The sequence below is a fragment of the Chroicocephalus ridibundus genome, chromosome 2, assembly GCF_963924245.1.
Source record: "Chroicocephalus ridibundus chromosome 2, bChrRid1.1, whole genome shotgun sequence".
Taxonomy (NCBI): domain Eukaryota; kingdom Metazoa; phylum Chordata; class Aves; order Charadriiformes; family Laridae; genus Chroicocephalus; species Chroicocephalus ridibundus.
The window spans coordinates 7725193-7748701 of NC_086285.1; the positions used below are offsets into that span (position 1 = coordinate 7725193).

At 40.0% G+C, this 23509-nt stretch overlaps 1 protein-coding gene across 8 annotated transcripts in view; it reads right to left on the minus strand.

The window, feature by feature from the left end:
- Nucleotides 1-23509, minus strand: part of PRKAG2 (protein kinase AMP-activated non-catalytic subunit gamma 2) — a 237341-nt gene that overhangs the window by 30330 nt on the left and 183502 nt on the right. For all 8 annotated transcript variants that reach the window (XM_063324365.1, XM_063324367.1, XM_063324366.1 and 5 more), the window contains 2 exons: nucleotides 23124-23211; nucleotides 2780-2889 (listed from right to left, as the gene is read on the minus strand). In XM_063324365.1, coding sequence (XP_063180435.1) covers nucleotides 2780-2889; nucleotides 23124-23211 — 198 coding nt within the window. The remainder of the gene's footprint in view (nucleotides 1-2779; nucleotides 2890-23123; nucleotides 23212-23509) is intronic.

Consider the following 23509-nt stretch of genomic DNA (forward strand, 5'->3'; position numbering starts at 1 on the left):
GAACTACAAAGGGGAATACTGAAGAGAAGTATTCAGAAAACCTCCCAGCAGTGTAGCCCAGGATGAGCATTCAAATCAACCTGTTTAATGTTTTCTTAAATAACCCTTTAATTTACTAGTTTTGTGAAACCTGCAAAGTTGGAAGACAGTGTCAACGCTGGATGAGGACTACAGCTTTACAATAATATTATGACTTTACAAATTAAGAGTAAGGCAACTGGGATTAAATGTAATGGTACAAAAACTGCAGTTTGGAGAAAAAAAAAGAAAAGTAAAATCAAACAGCCCCCTCACCAGTAATCCAGGTTCAAGATATGGTCTACATTTCTCCTATATCAGAGTCTGCATGAATAACTACAGGCTCCTCTTCTAGCACCACTGCTTTCAAATACCTGGAGAAGCAGACTGAGAATATGACACCAGGATCATAGACCAAGGCATGCCTTGTTCTTCTTTAGTTGGGAACCCTAATGATGGTCATGGATTACAAGTAAGACAGGGATTTTGGTGGTGTTGGTGAAATTTTTTTCCATCACCTTTAAGTCACCTGTTTTCCTTATGGTGAATATTCACAAGGTTTATTCACTCGCGCTCTGCTTCTCCAAGTATTACCTCACACAGGCTCAACAACTGGAGATGAAACTCTAACTTCTTTATGTTAACAGCATTGCCTCCAGCAATGAAAACTGGTATCTGGCATGATTTTATGTAATTCATCAAGAGATCTGGGAAATCCAAAATGAATGGATGACCTGCCCTAATGGCTCCAAGATTAACTAGTTCATGGAATAAAGAAAATTCATCTCTCCAATTGCAACAGTGACCGAGCTCAAGCCTTTGACCCAGGTGACCACTGACAGCTGACAACTCAACAGGTTGTGGGTCATGCCAACAAGCTGCGGGTACCAACTCCCAACAGATTATCTCAGTGTGAGCATAAATATTCCCTGGAATCAAAAGGAAGCTCATAGTCCTTGAGAAGAGCTGAAAGAGCAACAGTAAAGATTACTATCCCAAATTTGACCTTTCTAGTCAAAGGAGTCTGAATTCTTTAGTCCGGAGTTGACAGTCATTCTCTCTTTTGGGCAGAAGAAAGGAAAAATTGCAGGACTTTTTACCAATGAGCTGGTGAAGTCGCCAACACAATCAACCTCCCAAAGAAGACAGCTTCTGAGAGACAGAGAAAGAAATCTCTGGAAAGGAATGTGGCAAAAACTATTCATTAGTATTATACCTAAATGTAACAGATACTCTTCATTAGAGCTTACAGTGCTTGCACAATCGAGTCCATGTGACTGGTGAAATGGAAGGGCAGATGCAGTTGAAAGACTGTATCAAAACAGTCAAGAAGTGGAACATACAAAAAAAATCAACAATGTGAATGTTTAAACTCTGTAGGACTAATGTCTGTGTGCTTGAAACCTCTTCCTCTAAGACTACAGGCTACCTTTTTCCAACACTTATCACAGATTGGGTGTCTTTTCACTACAAAATCCAGTGTCCAGTAAAGCAGATGGAAAAACCCTAAGGAAATAAAAATGACTGTTCCATTGATAACAAGGTGCTTAGGGATCGAAAATTTACAGAAGTCTGGCCTTCTGGGTAAAGGAGGAAATAATCTGACATGAGACACTGGTGATCAACCGTTACATTCAGTGTTCCCTTCTTGGCTACCATATCAGTTAGCAGCAGGAGGTCCTTTAGCACACAGGCAGAGCCTTAACCACAGCCCTGCTCAACTTCTGCATAGGGTACTTACCTGTAAGGACTCAGCCAAGGTATCAGAGGCAACGCATTGAAGCCTCAGTGTGCTCAAAGTCTAAACTGAGTCAAGAAATGAAGGAAACTCCCTCACTGGGGAGATGCCTAAGTAATAAAAAAAGTCAAGTGCTGAAGTTTAAAAGTTGTGTTTTGTACTTAGCAGTAACTGAAGCTTCAGTGCTTTTAGCCATGCTGCAGAACCCAAGAAAGATGCTGTTGGTCATTGTACGAATAGACTAATGTGCGTGCAGCGCTCCTGATCCACGCCATTACTTTGCCTTGTTGTGCAATGCAGGCTTTCCACCATCTAAAAGATCACAGCACTCAATCTAGCATTATATATTATTATCTGACACACAAGACAGTTCTGTGAACATTTTGGGACTACGTACCTATTGCATGGTTGCCTCTGACTGTGGAAAGCTAAAGTCTAATTGAGCAGTACATTCCAGACCAAAAGTACTTAATGGGCTTAGATAAGCCAGAATTGGAGCATCTTTAAAAGAAAAAACACACCGAAGCAAACAAAAACCAAAGCAAGCCAAAAAACACCAACTGCAAAATCCAGGAAACAAAAGAAAGCCACAGTGTTCTACCACACTGCAGAACAGATTAGTCAGTTTCTATAGCAGGCAGCTAATGCCTTCTTTTGGCAAACAAACTCTTCAGACACAGCCAAGAGTCTAGCAGATGATTTACTGATTAAAAGCAAAATGAGAAACTGAAAACAAAAATTTTCTGGAGAATGTAATAATTTGCATAGTTAAGCCATCCATTTTAGTCCTAAATTGTCCTACCAATACAGCAGGAACAGGAAACACCTGGATACTCATTAGCTATTGCACAGGCATCCTTACACAAAGCATCTTTATGTAAATTCTGATAGTCATGAAGAAGCCAATGTAAATTTGGGTTCATCTGAAAGTTTTTTTTCATTTAACACTCAGGAAACACTCATTAAGAAGAAAAAAAAAAAAAAGAACTGCAAGCAAAGGCAGACTGAAAGGAGAATACTCACTTGTAGCGTAGTGTCGAAAACAACAAGCTTAGAGCTTGTTGGAACAATGTCGTAACACTTGTGTGACCTCATGAATCGCACATAAATGTCACTTTCCGATTCTTCAAGTGCTGTAAGTAAAAATATTATGTTGTTTTATTTAAGTAAACTTAAAAAAAAAAAAAGTAAAAAGCATGCCAAATCAACTGAACACCACTGCAGAAGGACAACCCTTCAGGAAAACTCAAATTCACACTTTCCGATCTGGACAGACAGTCATAGTTTTGCACTTTACATTTCAGACTCATCTTTCCTTTCAAATTAAACAGAACAAAGACAAAACACACTGTTCTTCCTTGATGCGAAAGGACTTCTGTACTGAAGAGTTATATTTAAAAAAAAAAAAAAAAATCTTGTTTTTCTAACAGCACACTATCGGAATATGCACCTGAACTCTAGTTATGTATGGAGGAAGCCAGTTTGAAACTTATGTAGTGTCAGGCTCAACTAACTCAAACTCCTTAAATTAATATTTCTCCAATCTCTGCCCAGTCCACTTTTCATATAGTAATTTTTTTATTTTCTAAAGAGGCAGCAGACAAGTTACATAATCAGTTCTGTTCTCTTCAGGCTACTTCACACACGACATCATGAACCCAACAATTTATTTATAAAAAAAGGATGCACTTGGCTGGAATGGTTTTAGCGCGGCATATCTGTAGCAAGGACATGCAATCCAGTCCATACTAACTTAAATTTACTTTGCATTTGTCTGAATTTAGATGCATACGCATACATCCTTCTGATCTACTCAGGTATGTTTACTTTTTGGCTTTTTTTTTTTTTTTAAAAAAGTTTGGCCCTCCACTCTTTACAGGAGGTACCTAGAACTTAGTCAAGGTTAACCCCTCCATCAGACATCAGACTTTAGACCCTGTAATAATGCACAGAAACTTGGCCATGTGCTAAACATTCGAAGAGTGGAGAAAAAAGAAAAACAAACCCCCCTTGAAATACCTACTGATCATTGAAAAACTTCATATTAGGAAGGTAAAAAACTCAAAATCCTAGTTTGCTAGGTTTGCTCAAAATCAATCACCCAGCATTGGACAAATTATTTGTCACTTTAACAAAGTGGCTGAACACAGCTTCTTTAGTCCATTTCTACAGCATCAAAGCTGGACCTCCCCTGCAAGTGGCTACTCTAGGACACAGGCAGTCTCTTCTATGTATTAAGCAAGTCCTTCATCTCCAACTCTCACTACTCTTAAATGAAAAAAAGAAAAAAAGCCTTTTCCCCACTGAAATGCAAGCAATGTGAAATAGAAGTTCCATAGGAATACAGACGAGAGAATCCAACAGGGAGGCAGCAGAAGAAAAACATAATAATAATTTGTTGCATTAATATTCCTATAAAGGTCAGGTCCAGAAGTGAAAATAGCAGGAGCTAGGAAAAACTGATAAGAGATTAGGAAACCATGTGAGCAAACTGATAAGGAAAGGACTAGGCAGTCAGACTTTGACAATGCTGGTGGGAAGCAATCTTTATGAGATGATCCCAAAAGGGAACTGGTACTGGCTCATCAAGGGCATGTATAGAGGACATTAAAAAGGGTAGTGTGGGACAGAAAAACCTTTATATAACTCTATAATATACTAACATCTTATCATCCTTTAACTTCTGCAATAGCATAAGCAGCTACTGTCTGTACAAAATTAATTTAATGACCCTGCGACAGAGTGAGCTGTTGGGGATTTTTGTTGGGTTTTTTGGTTTTGTTGTTTTTGTTTTTTTTTTTTTTTTAAATACACAAACTGGAAGCAGGGAGGGGACAAGACACTAAGCATTAAAAACATTATTATAAGAACATTTAGATGATACGTGAAGAACTCCAGTCTTCAGGAAGTTAAGGTTGCTTCTACAACCATAAATGCAGTCCCTTTGTGCAGTATTGGAGGCCTTATTTACTTTAACTTCTACTTTTTCCATGGGACAGTACACAATGAGAACTGCACTTGAAATGCTAAGTCAGATCATCAGGAAATAAGACTGGCTACTAACATGATCAGTAACCATTAGAGAGACACTGCACTATCATGTCTTTCCTCCGCACTACAAAAACAACAACAATCAGTCCACAGAACAGGACGAAACCGATTTCTTCCAATTTTAGTCCCCTGCCTCTTTCATTAGATACATTCAAATTACCGCAGCAAGCAAGACAGTCGTCCAACAGTTCTGAACCACCAGCAGACCAAGGCTATTCCCCACACTGACTGAAACACAGGTTCTCCAAAACCTTCCCCACATACCCAGAAACTACAAGCATATGTACCCAGGGAAGTTACTATTCTAATTCCACATCTGTACTTCCTATTGACTCTGTAGTCTTAACAATGTGGCTTTATATACAATTAAGTATACCACAGGTAGAAACAAGCATAGAAACACCTCAAAAAGTTGATAAACTAGAAAACAAGCAACTATTTGTAGCTGAAAAAAATTTACACTCTTAGCAGAGCACATCAGTGATCAATACCATCGTGCCAACTTACCAACAATTATGTAAATTTAACGTATCACAATAGCAAGGGCAGTAGCTATAAAGCAGGACATGTTGCCAGATGTAATCAGGTGAGGATGTTAATGGCAGCCACAGTCAAGAACTCTGTATTGACCTGCACAGCGAAGGTGCGCCTATAAGCCCTCCTCTCACTTGCCATACACTCCCACTCTCCAAACACAATTTCAGCTGGACCTCAACAATCCTCACCCTCTCAGGGTACATGGGTTTGTTAGATGCTATCTCACCCTACGCTGTCTTCCAACTCAGAGGTGGCACCACAAAACTGCTTCCCAAACTGACAATGGAAAGTTACACGTGTTCACAAGCACGAGACAGCTATCTGTAAGCACTGTTTAACACTCATATAAAAAGCTAGGAAACTCTAGCAGGACCTGAACAAGGGATTCAATTGTCCAGCTGGAACTGAAGTTTATTTCTACAGAAGATCCTTATACTGTAAATATAATGCACTGCTTTATTAGTTACTAACTAAACATGCAAAACATAAGCAGCACTGATTTAACTCATATGGCCTACATGACTTCATCAAATGTCTGTTGGAAAGGAAATTTAAGACCTTCTAACACCTTCAACTACTTGGGATTACTGAACAGATGCCGTAACCAAATTCTCTGTACATTGTACAGGTATTGTATATGCATTATGTATATACAGCTGCTCAAAGAAGAAGAAAAGGTCTCTCAAGCTGAAGGTTTAGGACATCCCAGGAGTGTGCTCACACCCGTCTTTCCTGCATGGCACAAGTGGACAGGCCGCAGTCTTCTTTATAGTTCCTCTCACCTTCCAGAGGACAAACTTGCTGCTTTCGTTTGTATCCAACCACCACTGTGCTGCAAATACAATCAATCAAATATAAAGACCCTAATCTCCATTAGGATATTACTACTTTATTACCTATTTATTTTCTAGTTCCAGTCACCTTTGTTTTTTCGATAAATGCTCATCCTTTCTGGCTACTATTAACCTTCTGCAGTTTTATCCAGTACCTGCAAAGTAGTACTCCCTTCGGATGGACAAGAACAGATACCTTTCAGCTTGACTTAAAATTTCACTCAGTCTCTGCTTGTCTTCTCTGATATGCATAGGAGATCACCTGCCCAACTGGCTGTTCTTTCACCATAAAGTCAGTAACTTATTCAGATGTTGATATGGCAATGGTGTACTACATGAACAAGAGGTGACATAAAATCTCTGCTCCTGCTTGAGGAAGTGACTGAGGTATCCAAAATTAGATTTGCACAAGAAGCCTCATCTGCAGAAGTCCCAGTTACACTAACTTAATGCTTAAAATGTCCTAAGCCATGTCACACTGATGGGCCACAGATTAGAAGAACTACATGCTACAGCTCAGCTTCTTAGATCACGGACTTCCTAAGCAAGTCCTCCTCCTTGGAAGCTGAACCAGAGCTGCAGCTGTGCTAAGCACCATCCGTCCTTGACATTCCTGTCTATAGTATTCCTTCTCCCTTGGTCAGATGCCCCATGTATGCCTTTCTCAAATCGCTTCTGCACCAACTCTTGCAAGGAGTGGAAAGATGGAAAGGCACTAGACGACTGCCCTGGCATGGCAAAGGCAATTGCAGATAAGCCTTATGGAGTACATTTGCTGCACCTTAGCTTAGGCCTAGACCAAGACTTAGGACACTGCCTCCAGCCAAACCTCAGCTTTCAAACCTCGAACTCTCACCTCATGATCTGGAAGTTATTTGGCTCACAGACAGAGCAGATTCACAGCAAGAGACATCTTAATCTAGTGCAGGATCAGGGGAAGAGAAGAGTCCACTAATAAGTGGTTAAATGTGTATTTCCATGTGGGTGTTCACTCATGAAAGCTTATATCTTTAAGATTTATCTGAAAGTTATTTTACAAGTGAACATTCTCCACATGCAGCCCCTCTCCCCAAATTATAGAATCCCAGATTGGAAGAGACCTCAAGGATCATCTGGTCAAACCTTTCTTGGCAAAAAACAGAAAGGTGAAGGCAAAAACCCCCAAATTCCCAGTGCTGTTTTCTGCAATTTTTAGTAGAGCACAACAGAAGTCACCTGAAACGTTACAGGATTTTTTGACAGTTTAACACCTGAAGTTGAAAGTGTCTCATATAGCCTTTTACAGAGTAAATTCCCTGTCTGCATCGGCATTTTATTTATTCCTACCGGTGGAGATCCTTTACAGAGTGGAAGATCAATCTATTTGTATTTCTGTCACTCTACTCCCCAGTCTTATTCACTTAAGACCAAGCGATTCTTACTCCTTTCCTTTCTCCCACCCTTCACTGTACCATGAGATACGCTTTAATTTTTTATTTCAGGCAGTTAATATTATTTAACAAAAACATCACAGCGTTTTTTTTTAACAGATTAACTATTCAGTGATACTGACTCAGAGATTGCAGTGGGACTTGGTACTAAGTATAACTGTCTATTTAGAGAGCTCTAAGGTAGAACTATCATCTGAATATTCCTCATAAATGAAAGGGAGACTTCCTCAGAGATCTACAGATACCTTCAGTTCTACTCATCCTTTTGCCACCACGCAGAGTGCTTTTCTGCTGTAGCTTCCCCCTCAGAATTTCAAGGCCTTCAAATGAAGAAAAAAGAGAAAAAAAAAAGCGCCTGCAGACGGACAACAGCAACATGCAGTAACACATATGGTCTACACATACTGAAAAGCTTCCAAATCCTGTGACACAAAAGCCTACGGAAAGTTCCCCAGAAGTGTTTACTGCAAACCACAGACCTTATTTCTGTGCTATATTCATACTGGGCTGACCCAACAACAAGATCCTGGACCATACATGCTTCCCAATTTCAACAATACAAAATCATGGCCTTTCCTAATATATTATATTACAGCTATATTAGGGTCCTTGTATTTCTGCACTGGTATCCAGTCACATTTCAAGTTTAGTCTGTGGTTCGAGGAGCTTTTGAGAGGAAGACAGAGTTCCACAGAGACTGCTTTCCCTTATCTGCTTTAAAGCATTAATTCCACCACAGACGACAATCATGCCTCTGCAGCTCTCTGTAGAACCCCTGCTCCTCGTGGTTAGATTGAGAGCTGGTAGCTCTAGTAATTCTCAAACATTTGAGGAACACAAAAAACCCTTCTTAGGGACCTAAACAACTGTTTGTATAATGGACATTTCTAAGTTTACTATGAAATTAGCTACCAAATTTTAAAAGCCCTTTAAAAAGAAGGGAAAAAACAGCCAATAGCAGTATGTAAAAGATATACTTAGCTAATTGTCTAGCTAGGTGAACGACTTAGAGAAAGACAGAAACCACATATACACAAGAATTCCACCATCCTCCCTGATTTTTAATTAGCATCAGTCTGGGAAACTGTGCAACTTTAAAACCTTGGAGTTTTCTTACAGCAGCAGGAGCTAAGCGCTCCCAGAACCAGACACTTCAGCCTGACTACTATTAGCATAACCACCTCAGCCAGTTCAGACGGTGGATAAAAGAAAATGCGGAAGGGAATAGAAACGGACTTTGTGATATTCTCACGTGTACTAAACCTAGTTACTGGAAAAAACATCTTCCTTTCAGTTACTGCACACATACATATCTGTACTTTAGGTTACTCCAAGTCACACTCCTACTTTAAAAAAGTCAAGTAATATGCTGAGTATCACATTTCAGATGCTAGAGAATTAAAATGTGAGAGACAAAAGATATTTTTCATCCCAATGTTTACTACAGAACTGATCCAACAGCAATGTATTAGGTGAAATTTATTGGTACAATTACACTGATAAACTTTACTGAAGGGGGTGTTAGACCAACAAAAGCACCCTGTATTACTCTCTTTTATATCACTTAATTGAGTAAAATAATTAAGTCTTTTGTTAACATAGAAATAAAAAAAAAAAAAACACAACTTCAACAAACACATATCATTACAGTGAAAACAGGAATTGGAGAACTGTTCACATACATCTAGCTTAAGCTGCCATTTAACAGAGTAATTTTTCACATCCCTAGCCAACACTCCTTTGTCAGCAAATACAGAATAACTCCACCTTTTCAAAGGCCAGTTCTAAAATGTGGCTCCACAGCAGCATAAGCAGCAGCACTGCATAGTAGCGTCAGCCACTGATCCCTCTGCATGGGCTCTGTGGTTCCATTCCCTCTGTCACACTGCTTCTGGATTTATACAAAACAAAATCCTCAAGTCGGCTGGAAAAGCTGATTTTGTCAGAAGTTATCGACTTCCCAATAGTGCCAGTTTTAGGGCTATTCAGCTCCCATATCTAGCCCTGTGGCAAGCAGATTCCTGCCCTTTGCTTACACTAGAAGCTATACAGTACAAGGACACCATCCTTGCTGTGGCAGCTAGCCATCAGATCAGCTTAGCTATGTCAAATGGTGCCAGAAGACACCAGGGTGACTGATCACTTGAATAAGCCAGCACGAGTTACCCTCTCTCCCTACTGTTATAGATAACCCTTGGCAGAGTACACAATAGGTAAAAGACATCATTAACCTTGCAAATTGTTCTTTTGCCTGCATTTTTACCCAAAGTTGTCACCAAAATTGGCTATAAAGTTTCAGTTCCCCTCCAGTCTGAACTTACTGAATGATTTCCTTAATATGCTTGATAACCTCTCCCACAACTTCCACAGTGCAGGAGATGGTAGTAGTTCTAGTGTAAGTCATTAACCCAACACCTCTAATAGAGCTGAAAAAACATCCAGAATGGATATAGTTAATCCACTCCAAGAGCAACAGTGACACTACACAGTAAGAACCACAAACTATTCCTCAGATGTTTCTACAAGCCCACCAACAACCCCTGAAACATGACTTTTAAGGGAAATGGAGGCATCTGAATGAAGAAGTGAGTTTCAAGAACAACATTTCAGGAATCAAATGTTCAGGTAGGATTTTATCAGTATTCCTCAGCTAAGGGACAGACAGGAACAGATTCTGAAAAGGAATCCAGTCCTACGCTGTGTACAGTGTGTGTTGCTGTGATCACGAGCAACAGCTTGACTTCAACCTACTTTCTCTAAGAGAAATATGACTAATTTGTTAGATTTTTAGATGGGTTTGAAGGATACACAGACAAAACATACATGGTATATCCCGTGAAAAGCATGGGAACTGAGGGACTGGGAGAGAAGAACAAGAAACTGCAATTTTGTCACAGAATAATGCAGTAAGAGGGCATGACTTTTCAGTCTGCTGCGCTGTCTGCTAAAAAGCCAAGAACACTGGAAACAGCGGACAAGAAACAAGACACCAAAAGCTGAACCAACGTCAGACTTGGTAGGAGAAGAATACTAACATAGTTTAAGAAGGACAAGCACAGAAAAAAAGAAGTTATGTTGTACTGTATCATTTGATTTCTGTTTATTCAAGAGGAAACTTTTCTCAGAAAAAGAAAAACTACTCCACCAAAATAACCACCCATGTCACCAGTCACAGGATAAAACTGAGTGGTAAAAAAAGGATGTAAAAAGTGGGAAGAGATGGTTACAAGGATGCCTACTCTAAGCAGCAGGAGATAAATCATCATTAAGTTTTTAGAACATGCTCAGCCCAACTTTGCTGCAGAGATGGCAACCAAGACTAGCAAAGGACTACTTCCAACTTTAGAGAGGAAAAAGACCCAAACAGGTTTAAAGTCTAATACATAGGAAGTAATATGATGACAGTGATAGGAGCTGACTATTCCATCACAAGCTGAAAGGATTTCAAATGCAAGGAACCAAAAAGAGAGGATGTAGAGACACAGACAAATTTGTTGTTTTGTTTTTTCTTTTGGAAAGCGGTGAAGAGCTTTAAAACATCCTGGTAGACCACACATTAAAGTCACACTGCAGTATTATTCATGCAGCCACAGGCTATTTAATATGGATGTTGCAGATTGAACATTTCCCACCCCGACCTAAAGGAATGCAGGAGCTGGCAGCTAAAGAAAGATCATAGTAAGTTTACAGATGTAAGATACTCTGATACAAAGAAGCGATGGGAAGTGTATCTAGAGATCAGTATCAGAAGCTTCTTCAGTGATCCAAGATTAATTCAATTACATATTACAGCATGAATACATGACATGACAGGAAGAACAGGATTTTAAAAAAGCGCGAGCACACAGGGACATTAGAGTAAGCAAGCTCTACCCTGCAAACTGTACCTTATCCTACGAACAGGAAGAGGGTCGAGGTACACAAAATAAGAGCAGACAATAGGTACATTAACAGGTAAATAAAAATGAAGAAAACTAAGTCCACACTGTCTTGTTGCTCAAGTCTTCAGGAAAAGATTAATCATTTCTGGTAACAGTGACAAGCTAAAAGAAACCTAACACACTGTAAAACATTTCAGTTCAAGAATTGTTTGCAACTGCTTAAGACGCTTTCAAACATAACATTCGGGATTGCTTGCATCTACCCCCCCCCTTTTCTTTTTTTTGCACGTTTTAGTATGTCTTTTGAATTACAGAGCTCGTGCAACTGTTCAGTCACTTTAGATCATTAAGGTAATTGAGATGTTTTCTCTCCTTGTCACAAGGAGTTGCCTCATGCAGAGACAGCAGGTTATTAGATGTGTAAACAGGAGTCGATCTAGATAAAAGCAACCATTTCCAAACTCTGCTAGTTCAGTACCAGTCAAAAGGAGAGACAAACAAATTCAAAACCAGTCAGAATTCTTAGGTATGTATTGAGCAAGTTATTAAAACCTGTTTCTATTTGAAAGTACCTACAAGAGATGCTCATCAGATGCAAAGAAGAAAGCCAATACGGTTGTGTCAAGAACAGTTCAGTCTAATCAGTTTTTACTCAGGATAAAATGATCAACTGGATGAAGAAAAAAAGAAAAAAAGAGGGTGGACACAAAATGAAAAAAGTCATACTACGCTTGAGACACTGATTTCAAAGCAAGCTTGGATATTACTACATGTAGAAAAGATATGGTAGAATCACAAGGTAGCTGCATAACTCAGCAAAACTAGTAAGATGACTTCTTTTTTTTCCAGTGGGTTTGCAAGACTGGATGACAACTGTGTTTTGCAGAAGATATGAACTCCAGTCCAAACTCCTCTCAAAGTTGAAACATTTTCATGGTCCGTGTTATGCGAATCAGCTAGTACAGAATGGCATGCAGGTTCATGCTACATGTCTTTTAGTTTTCTACAAGTCACTGTGAAAGAGCTTTTATCAATAGCTTGGTATTTCACAGAGAAAACACTGCAAGAGTCTCAGAGAATCAGGGCTTCATTTTATTCATCATTCTCCTTAGTGATCTTTAAAGCAGGAACAGAACACATTTCAAAGAGTTTGCAGTAAGAGTGAGAAATGGTTGCAATACTTTAAACCTCATGATATCTTCAAACTGAATTCATAAGTGGTTTGCAGTTAATGTGATCTGTCATAGAATACCAGAATCTGAAAGGAATACTCAATTGGATGAGTGCAAATCAGGGGAGTGACTAAATATCACTAATACTGTGAGAGAACTACCCTGCTATTAATTTGATTTGCTATAGCAGAAATAGGGAAGAAAAAGCACAGTTTGCTTAAACGCAGTAACAAGCAAACCAAAAACCACCCCAGCTGTTAAAGAGCTATTAATGCATTCCAGAAGCTGGTTAGACAGAACAAAGCAATCTCAGGACATTGTACAGTCTCCTTCCTTAAAGGTCCTAAACATGGAATGGGACAAGTGTCTGCAACTGCATAAGCATATCCTGCTTTAGCGAAGAACAAAAAAGGTTATTAGCTCCTGAATATGCTTCAAAAGATCCACTCTTCTGGTTTGAAGGCTTAAATATCTCCACTTCTTCAAACTTCAGTAGTAGTGAAGACTTGTAAGAGAAAATTAAAACAAATAGCTGCCTGAAACAGATTCAGATTGTTTTTTCAATCTTCCTTGTATTCATAGCACACTTCAAAATCCTGCACTGAATTTTGTTTCTCATTTTTGGAGTAATTAAGTCCTGGAAAATGGGCTGAGAAGTTAACACTTCTTTGTTAGTGCAGCCCTCCACTGGCAATGTGGATAAGCAAATGATTACATGAGGTTTGAGGCAGACAAAAAAAAAAAAAAAAAAAGTGATGAGCTGCTTAAGAAACTTCACATTCCAGAGCTAATCATAGTAACTCTTAAGTTTCTTGCCCAGGCAGGCAGAGAAACTTATTTGTTTACAAGCAAGACCTGCCTTGTTTAGCGACTAACTGGTAAACAGTGTCAGAAGTCCAACCGATGCTTTTGAAACAGCCCACTATCACTTAAATCAACTTTCGGTCAAAGTTAAAGATTTGTACTTAGAGGAACACTACATCATTGCGGTTTTCTGAATAAAGGTAGGAACTTCAGCCTGCAACCTAATCATGCTTCTAAGATTTTCACCACAATAAAGACTAAGTTGACCTGAAGAATTTTCTAAAACATGTTCAAGATCTTCCCTTGACAACAAGCACTATGATTTTTCCCTAAGCATCCCAAACAAAGATCTAATTTAAGATGTCGCCTGTCTGGAATGCAGGCATGCTCTTCAAGATTGCAAGATGCAGGCCACAAAACACAAGACACTAAAAATGGTTTTAAGCCTCTGAATATTAATATCAGTAAACATACGCTGGAGTTGAATTCCAGGAAGGTTTAAGGTATGCGATTAATGAAAGAATAAACAAGGCCCGTATCCTTAATATTTATACTAGAAGATTGGTAAACAATTCGAACTTTTGTTATTTCTTTAAAGCAAGCATAAGTCCTGCTACACACAGTTAGCACACACTTCAGAAAACAGATAGCTATTTAAGTCTCTTAGGAATTAGTTTAAGATCAAACCTAAACAAGGAGCTTAAGCAAAGTATTATTCACAAGACAAGCCATTTGCAAAATGAGTACACAGCATCTTCACAAGCCGCATACCCTTCCTGAACAGGGCAAGCACCTAACCTTTAGGAGAACTGCCACTGAAGACACAAAGCATCATTTATATAATGCTTTAAGGAAGAAACAAATTTTTCGCTTTAAGTCTTAATGACTTTGGACTACGTTTGCTGGAGAAGTTTTGTCAGGTCTAATAAATTGTTGGTCTCAAACCCTGAATGACTACTTACAATAACTTAACAATTCAGTATTTACATTTTCATTTCTCTCCAGTTTCCCCTTACAAATTTCTTCTCCTTCCCTCCCTATGCATGCCAACATTTTCTAAATAGCTACTATTGCTATTATATGAATCTGTATGCACGCTAATAGATTATGAAGTGTTCTGTTTCAATATACCACTTAAGAGATTTATCTAATCGCAGGTGTAGCTTGAAGCTATACAGAAAGAGAATTAGCAGTTTTCTAACTAAAGCAGATGAGATCCAACACACATTCAATACACTGTACTCAGATACAGTTTTCTGGAACCTAGTTTAGAAGTTCTATTGATCCATTCTCTCTATCACAGGCAAACTGCAACTTCACCCAAAGGTGATCTTCCTCTGAACTCATATGATGCCCATACAGAGCACCATTAGGGTTTTTTTTGTTTGAGGTTTTTTTAAGGAACTGACTCAAAAAATACTAGGGAGTTCAAGCAAGACTATGGCAGGAGATATACATGCACCTGCTTGTACAGAGTAGAGCATTCACCTTTTGCACTATGGCATTCAGAGTCTTCTATTAAAGGCAGCCACATAACCCCTTTCACTGAGCGATTCCGCTCCATCCTGAAGTGACTGAAAGCATTCTAAGTCTGTCCTACAAACTCACTCCTATAGTAACTATGCTGGAAGCCAGAATACTTTTTCAAAGCTTATACAGGAAGAGTTTATATCCATTTGTTCTTGTGCCAATGTTATTCTTCAGTTAATTTTCCTCCTTGGTGTTTACCCCCTTCCCACCCTTTACAGGATGTTTTCATACATACAGTGTTATCGCATCCCTTCTTGGCTTTCCTTTTACTAAGCTAAATGAGCAAAGCCTTTTAGTTTCCTCCTTTAATGCAAGTTCTGTATTCCTGGTGTCATAAATGGCCCTTTTCTATGCTTATCTCAGTTTGGTCCCTTCTCCAGCACCTCAGATATCTTCTTCCTCTGTGTCTTAGCTCAGAAGAAATTCATCAAACAAACAAAGCACCAGAAAAGAATACCATAGTATAAAGGAATGGTAGGGGGGGGAAAAAAAAAAAAAGAAAATTTGATTCTGTTTCTTAAAATGTCCATTGTTGGAACTAAATACTCCATCACAATACACAGAGAAAAGCAAAATAATCTTGTAAAAAAAAAAATTAAAAAAAACACCTTAAAAGCAAAAAAAAAATTCACATCACAAATAAAACCGCTTGTCTATAGCGTATGAAAATTGCTTTTAGACAAAATGCAGGAGTGCCATTTAACTTCAATATTGTCAAATTCACCAAAATGGTTCACATAAAACAGCAAAATTCATATAAAATTCAGCAGAGAAGGAAAGAATCTAAAAACAAGCTAGATTTATTCAAATAGTATTTGAAAGCTACCTTGAAGATAGCCACATCACATCCAAAAACCTCTTAGATGTGGTTCACTCTTAGAAGGATAGGGTTATTTAGGCTTTCCAGAGCTCCATCTAGATGCCAAGCTGGACACCTAAAAGTCAAATTCAGCTTTGGTCTAACCTAATTATGCTTGTGTTTGTATTAAACTGCTTTGGCTATGTGTTAATCCTAGCCTTTGGCGCAACTCTTCCACAGAAGGATTTTCCCCTACACTCCCAGATTTTCCTTTTGTCAGCTTGCTCTACTCACAGAAGAGCCACGGTAAAGCCCACCACAGCTTGCATCCAAAGGCAAACTGTATGGAGAGGTACATTTTGTTTCAGATGCAAGAACTGTTATGAAAAACAGTACCATCAACTCCTGTACTTATGCTGGAAATGGTACAGTCCTTAAGATGTTTCAGACTTATCTACTTCCCCCAAACCCATGCAATGCTAGTGTTGTTTTAAGTTCTGGAAGTCAAAATATTCAAATCAATAAAGTAACTGCAGACAGCTTAAGTGCTACCCAAAGAGCAAGCTCCTAACAAAAAGCAGTGCTGATGTAAGTGACCTGACTTGAAGAAATGTTCCACAGACAAAGCCCTGTGATCTTCCATCCTCAAGTTCTCGAAAAACATAGTATACATTACAAAACCTCCTATCTTAAAGGACAGTCACATCTGTTGCAGACTAGTAAGCAGAGACATTTCTTATGATTGTTTAGCAACAGCTACATTGAGCCAACTTATGCAGATATTAGCCTATCATTCTTGTCACATTGGCATTACTTCATCTCAAAGCAACTCACCTTCATTTAGTACGCAGTCATGCCCCAAGGCACCAAGTTTTCCAAGAGCACTGATTTGACCACGATAGACAAATTTAACAGTTGAGGTTATCAAACCACCAACAATAATATTGTTTCATCTATACTGTCCTTCCCTGTATATGCAGGGCATCGTAGACCACTGCAGACCACTACCTAGGAAGTTTCTTGAGGAAAGGACTGTATAGGCACCCTACTCAATCCTGGTAATGCTCGGGAAAGCAGACACAGGCAAGTAACAACATCTTGTAGTCATCTATAAGGCAACACTGATATCATCACATCATCTATGTCTATCATCACTCAAGCACACAACACTGTAAACTCAGTATCTCTAAAATCAGGGAGTTCTTGGGACACTTGGAAGTTGAGATGATATTGTCCAAAGCCTTTGACCTTATATCAAGCAATTGCTTACCAACTGTGATAGCCCACTACCAAACCAAAGAGCTTCTGGATCAAGGAAGTTCTCCACTGAAGTTATTAACAGAGTTGACATCATCCCTCATCTGATGCAGATGAAAGTGACAGCACAAGCAAGAGTGGCCAGTAAAGGTTATTGCAAAACAGTACTTCACACTGGCCACCCGATACTAACATGTATACGTACACATGAAGCAGTAATGCCTTTCAAGTGTAGAAGAATACCACGTTGTCTTAATGTTCCTCAAGAAAGCTGCTGGCCAATAATGCCTTTCACTCGGAAGATAATGTTTGCAAATCATGCAGGTGCAACACTACCTGGCCACTATCAGCCCCAACACTTCCTGTAGAACTGTTTTCAGTTGCTTACAGCTTTGCCAAAGCAATTACATGGACTCATTGTCATGGTAAGCATTTTTCCATAGATTTTTCTCTAGGAAGTCTCAGCCAGAGTAGTCTCACTGTTTCCAAGAACAAATTAGGGAAAACATTTTGACGACATTAAAATTTTATGAAGCTTTTCCATCAAGAAGCTCCTGCATCCCCCAAGACCCAACACAGAAAGTCTCAGAGCACACCCTGTGTAACAGGGCTGTATCTTTTGCTTACTAAAATATCACTTCCCAGACGGTAAGGCTTGAAAAATTTTGTTTACTGAGAAAGACTGCATGCTTTAGCTGCTACAAACTGGTTATTTCCTAGTCAAGACAGAGCAGGACTTTCCTCATTGTAAGAATAAATACCATGTTAAGAATAAGACAGTCGTATCTTACGTAGGAGCAGGAAAAGAGTTAGGATTGTTTGGAGACAGTGAACGCTGGGCTGGCAAGAACCATGTGCAATACTTGCACAATGTCAAGATATACGTGTGGTCTGCAGGAACAGTCTTCATCTAAGACAACAAAACTCCCAATAGCTTCTTTTGCACTGCTCAATTAAAGTTTTGTACTTTAAGTTACCTATCATTTAAACATAATTTTCAACTTTGAAGATGGAAATTTCCAGGAGGAAAAAAAAAAAATAAATCGATGATGGTACTATATAGCAAACCAGCAGACAAAGGACATGAGATTGCCCCAGACAGTCGTAATTTCTTGCATAAACTTATGAAGCTGAACATTTGAATACTCCAGATATGTTATTCTTTAACAACTCTGGAAAGTACATCACAGAAAAACCCATTGTCTCCTTGATATTCTTTCTTGCAAGATGACAGAAAATATAAGCTGAGTAAATTCAGTGGAATAAGCTATTGTCTATACTTTGAGATGCAAGTGTTCAGTATCGCTTCAGATTAGCCAGGAGAAAAAGCACTAAGATTTTTTAGAATCTGCCATTATGACCCTTATGTTACACCACAAAGTAACTCCAAAGCAGGAAGGGAAAATAATCTGAAACTCTAAGGCCATATGACGTCTATTAACACCAATTACCATCTCTGCTTAGTAAGTTCGTGCTGTGTCCACTTACAATTTTTTATCTGCGGAAAAGTTCATGTAAAACACCCCCTATCACCATCACCATGTATGCTGATATCTCAAAGCACATCTTGTGGGCTGTTCTGTACTCCAGAGAGCATCAGCTTTAACAGTCACATAATGAATGTTTATTAGAAATTAACTGCAGTTGCAAAAGAATGCTTTAACTTCACTATGTCCTAACCTGAACACATGATCCTTCGGTCTTAAGAATTAAGAAAAATCTAGTATGCACATTAACATGCATTTTATTACAAGCTTCTTTTGACTACTTTTATCCCCAAAGTGACATCTGTTTTCATACCTTGATTCAGATATTCACTTGACAGTGGGAGGCTGACAGACAGGAAGAGCTCAATAAGAAACTACTTTTAATAAGAAACAATAAGATCTGCAGAGCAAGGAAGGAATGACCCCAGACACAACAATTAGTTACGAGGAGATGCAATTGCTGGTGAAAGTGTGTTTCAGCAGACGGCCAGAAACGAGCATGTGACAGAAGAGATGGATGATATAGGAGGAGCGAGATGAAGGCCAGAGCATTACTAGGAGAGATTCCACTCTAATGCAAACTGTTTATCAAATAACTGTCTAAATGCTGCTTTGTGCAACAATCCAGAGAAGTAGAGCATTCAAGAGCGAGCGCACCAGTCCCATGACGCTGATGCTACAATTGCTGCACGCACTTTACAGAATTCTTTTTTCCAGACTAGGAATTGAGCAGAGATACAGGAGAACCCTGCAATTAACTTAACTCTGTCTGCAGAAAATACTTTGGAAAGACTCCCCGAGTTAGCAGATGCTACCGAAAAGTAGTTAATTCTGCTTCCAGTAACTACTACTTTATTACCAGCGCTGAGCAAATGGAAGAGATCAGCATGGATGAGAGCCAACATTGCAACAAAACTAGTTTCCAAAATAACATGCTAAAACTATACCAATTAAATCAGTACAATTGATAGGCACACATTTGCCGCTCATTTGCTACTCTAATCCAGTTTCTCCTCTCACAGCACAGGTAGCTGTTGGAACACAACCACTTCTGGAATTACAGCTTAACAAATTAAAGTTAGTAAGTCTAAATCGTTAACTCAAGCCCTTTTTCATATTAGATCTTCACAATAATTTCTCCTTGCTCTTTTCCAAGCTCATCGTATCCTCCGTAAAATAAAACCCAGAACTACTCTTGACATTGATCAGAAGTAAAACCAACCTTAATATAGAAACATGACAGCACAAACACTAGAGCTGAACAGCAAACCCACAATATGTATGAAGACCACCAGTTTTTGGTTGTTTATGTATATTCATGAGAGGTCCCTCAGCACTATCTATTTCAAGCTACAATGAGAAACTCCACACCCATCAACAGGTAGCTTTCATACTTTTTGAGGAGACGTACGTAGGTCATTGCCACCCAAGGAATACTGAGCAGGATGAGTTCAGAATATTTTATTCTGGAGCATCCCTCAGTTAAAAAGAGACTCTGGATGTCTTTCATGAGAGTTGTTACTTTCCTGCTCTAATTCCTGTTAGGAAAAAGGTCCTTTAGGGAGTCCTAAATAAAATAAATATCCACTGGCCGATCCAGTGCTTCTCCTCTGTGCACATAATCAGCCTCCAGCCCATCCTATTTCGGCTGTAGTGAAGTTGATGCTGTTTAACAGCATCTCACTAAGATTTCCCCTTACACATCACAAGAGCAGTATTAATAAGTCAATGCTAGACAGAACCAGTGACCCACCAAGAAGTTGCACTGATCCTAGAGAATCCAGACAGATATATGAAGTAAAGACATTTTAAAGCAAAAAGATGACCAGCACTTCTTTCTGCAACACCATCCACATTAACTATGCACAAAATAATTTATGTACATTCTTTGTATATAATGCATATAAATAAAAGAACTTGCCCTTTAGTTGACAGTACCATTTTATTTAAAAATCACATCACCAGGCTAGATTTTGCATACTTCATTACAGTACCAAGACTATAAATCTTTCTAATACTATTTTTTCAATTTAGCCCCCTTAATCAGAATCCAAATTAAATTAATGCCTTCTGTGCTTTCAAATTCTCATTTGTGTAACCTTTGAGGAGAATGACAAACAAAAATCTGTTTCAGCATACTGGATGGCATTCAGTGCACACACTGAACCTCATTTTTCAGCTCTTTTTATTAAGGTCTCTGTTTCAAGAAAACTGCAGCATAATTTGATACACAAGATAGTTAGCAACTGTTGACAGACACGGAAACTGGAAAGCTAGCAAGAGCAAATACTCAAAAGTAGAGGCAGTCAGAAAAGCAGTTTCAAAATAAGCTCCAAATTTCTCATTTAACTCACAGTTTCAGGTGTCAGTGGAGAGATTTTAAGTTTGACAAAATATCATCCGTTACAGCGTGGCTACAGACACTTAATGAAATCTTATCGAGGTTTCAACGGAGTTTCTCAACTTCTGAGCACTTACTACTTGCCGTCCAACAAAAAAGTGAACACCGTCAGATGTCATTTTACTCCCCCACCCCCAATATTAGCACAAATACAACTACAGCAACTAGTGCAAAAATTTAGGTCATAAAACACGTACTGCCACTAAGCTGCTGCATTTCCATCTGCATCTTAATTTTCTGTAATTCTCCTTCTATAGGTCTCCTCATATGGAAGCATTCCGTACAGTTAAGTTTTGGTCTGACATTCACTGTTAATTTTACTTACACCTTCCCTTCTGAATACAGTACTCTACATCCTTTCCACTTGGCTTTAAAATTAGGCATAAAACTAGGTTTCCATTAAGTCTGAAAGGCTAGTAAGGCGACTGCTTCCTTTGAAAATTCATATACTACTTTAAACTGGTCACAGGTTTGCTATTGGGCGTTACCTTTTGACAGATCCCTGAACTGCTCTCACCCACTCAGCCTGAGTACCCACAGACAAAGCTTTAGTTTTAAAGCTAAATGAATCAAGAGACAAAGCGAAACAGAAGCTTGAAAACCAGAAAAAAAACAATTTAAAAAAATTACCAAACTTTCTGAAGAACTCGGGTTATCTTATTGCAGTGTTTTAGAGGACATATGCAGAGATTCAGCCTCACTGAGAGACTCCAAATAATGTTACACTGTTAAAATTACAAAGGGTTTTCAAAACTGATTTCTTTTTTTAACCTAGACATCCTTTTCAGACATCTAAATTTATAATTTTATATTAGGATACCTTTTAAAATGGCTTAACCTTTAGTGATTCAGCAGGTTTTAGAATCTCCTATCTGGCAGTAAGATGCTTTCTGTAAGAAGAAATACATAAGTCGGTAACTTTCTGACTCTTTGTAAGCATAAAATGAAGGCCTAACTAAAAACAGTTAAACAGTGCGAGAAAAAAAACACTATAGGTTAGCAACAAATCCCTTGCACCAAATATTGATATTTAATCACGTTCCAAGATTCACAAAGGCGCAAGTATTTCATTGCAATTCAAACTCTGTCTGGACTCCCAAAAAAAAGCTCCAAGAATCCAATTGTTAAGAGCTTCCTTTTTCCACACACAGAAAGCTTAAAATAAAAGGTGTTACTTTTTCAGACCAGTCCCACAACTGTAGGCAGCAGGCTAGTAACCAAGAAGCCGGTTTATGAGCATATCAGCTTAGGTATTTCTTCTCACAGAATGACTCAGCCTACTATTTTCAAAGTTTTCCTTAAATATTTGTCCTACATTTTACAATAGCAGTTACCAACTACAGAAAAACAAATCCCATAAAGTCTTAGCCACTTCACAATACCACACAGAGAGATTAGCTATGCATCCACATTTGCATCTACTAATCTAATCCTTTCTGAAAATAAAAACTCAGGATCTTCAATACGGATCTTTCAGAGGTAAGCGAATGCTTTGGGCAAATTCGAGAAAACACATTCATGCTTCTCCACAGCACGGTTTAGTGCTTGCAAGACAGGGGAACTCCTGGCAAGTTTTCCTATCAGGAACAGCACATTCTGTTAAAACTGCAGCTCGTAATAGGGCAGCGAAGAACCGAGAGAGCAGCCACATAAGGAAAATGTAGTTTACAGCTGTCCGCTTTAAACAGATGCATGCATATCTGTAAGGAGGAGAAGCTTTAGTTGAAAAAGCTCTCCATCGCTGCTCGCACCTCACTCTCAAAGTCTATATTTGGTATGGCAGACGTATTCGAGGAGAATGAGTGGTTTAGGGGGAGGAGGAGGGGATGCCATGAAGGCTCCTTCCCCCCAGCGCCGGGGACCCCAGCTGACTGAACGGCCGATTAAAAGCGGGCACCGCCGGCCCGGCGGGCGCAGGCATGTGCTCTCCACCGGCTACAGGACGGCGGGCGAGAGGGGCTGCAACCACCGGGACAAAGGCACCGCCGAGGGGCCGGGGCGGGGGAAGGTCGCCACCCGCCCGGCCCGGCGACGGCACCGCGGGCGGCCCGGGCACGGCGCAGCGCCCCCCCCCCCGGGCGGGCACCTCCTCGGGGGACACCCCGCTCCCTTCCCTTCGCCCAGACCCCGCTAGCTGTGCGGGTGCGTACCGACACCCTCCACCCCCCTTTCCTTGAATTTTTACCTTCATCTTCGAGCTCTAGTTTCTCCAGCATCCCTTCGGAGGCGGCCGGGAGCTGAGAGGGAGCCGGAGCCGCTGCCGCCGCCGCCGCCTGCGGGAGGGAAGAGAGGAGAAGGAGATGAGCATCCAGGCGCGGACTCACCGGCCCCGCGGCGGCATCGGAGCAGCGCGGCGCGGCGGACGGGAGCGGCGGCGCTGAGGGGGCGGCTGGCCGCGCTTCCCGCCGAGCGCTGAGTGGAGGGAGGGCGGGACGGCGCTGAGGCCGGGCGGCGGCTGCCCCTCGGCCTCCCACACAGGCAGAGGCGCGGCTGGCCGTGCGCTGCCCCTCACACACTCACTCACACCGCGGGGGGAGGAACCGGGACTCGCCCTTCCTCCCCCGCTCCCGG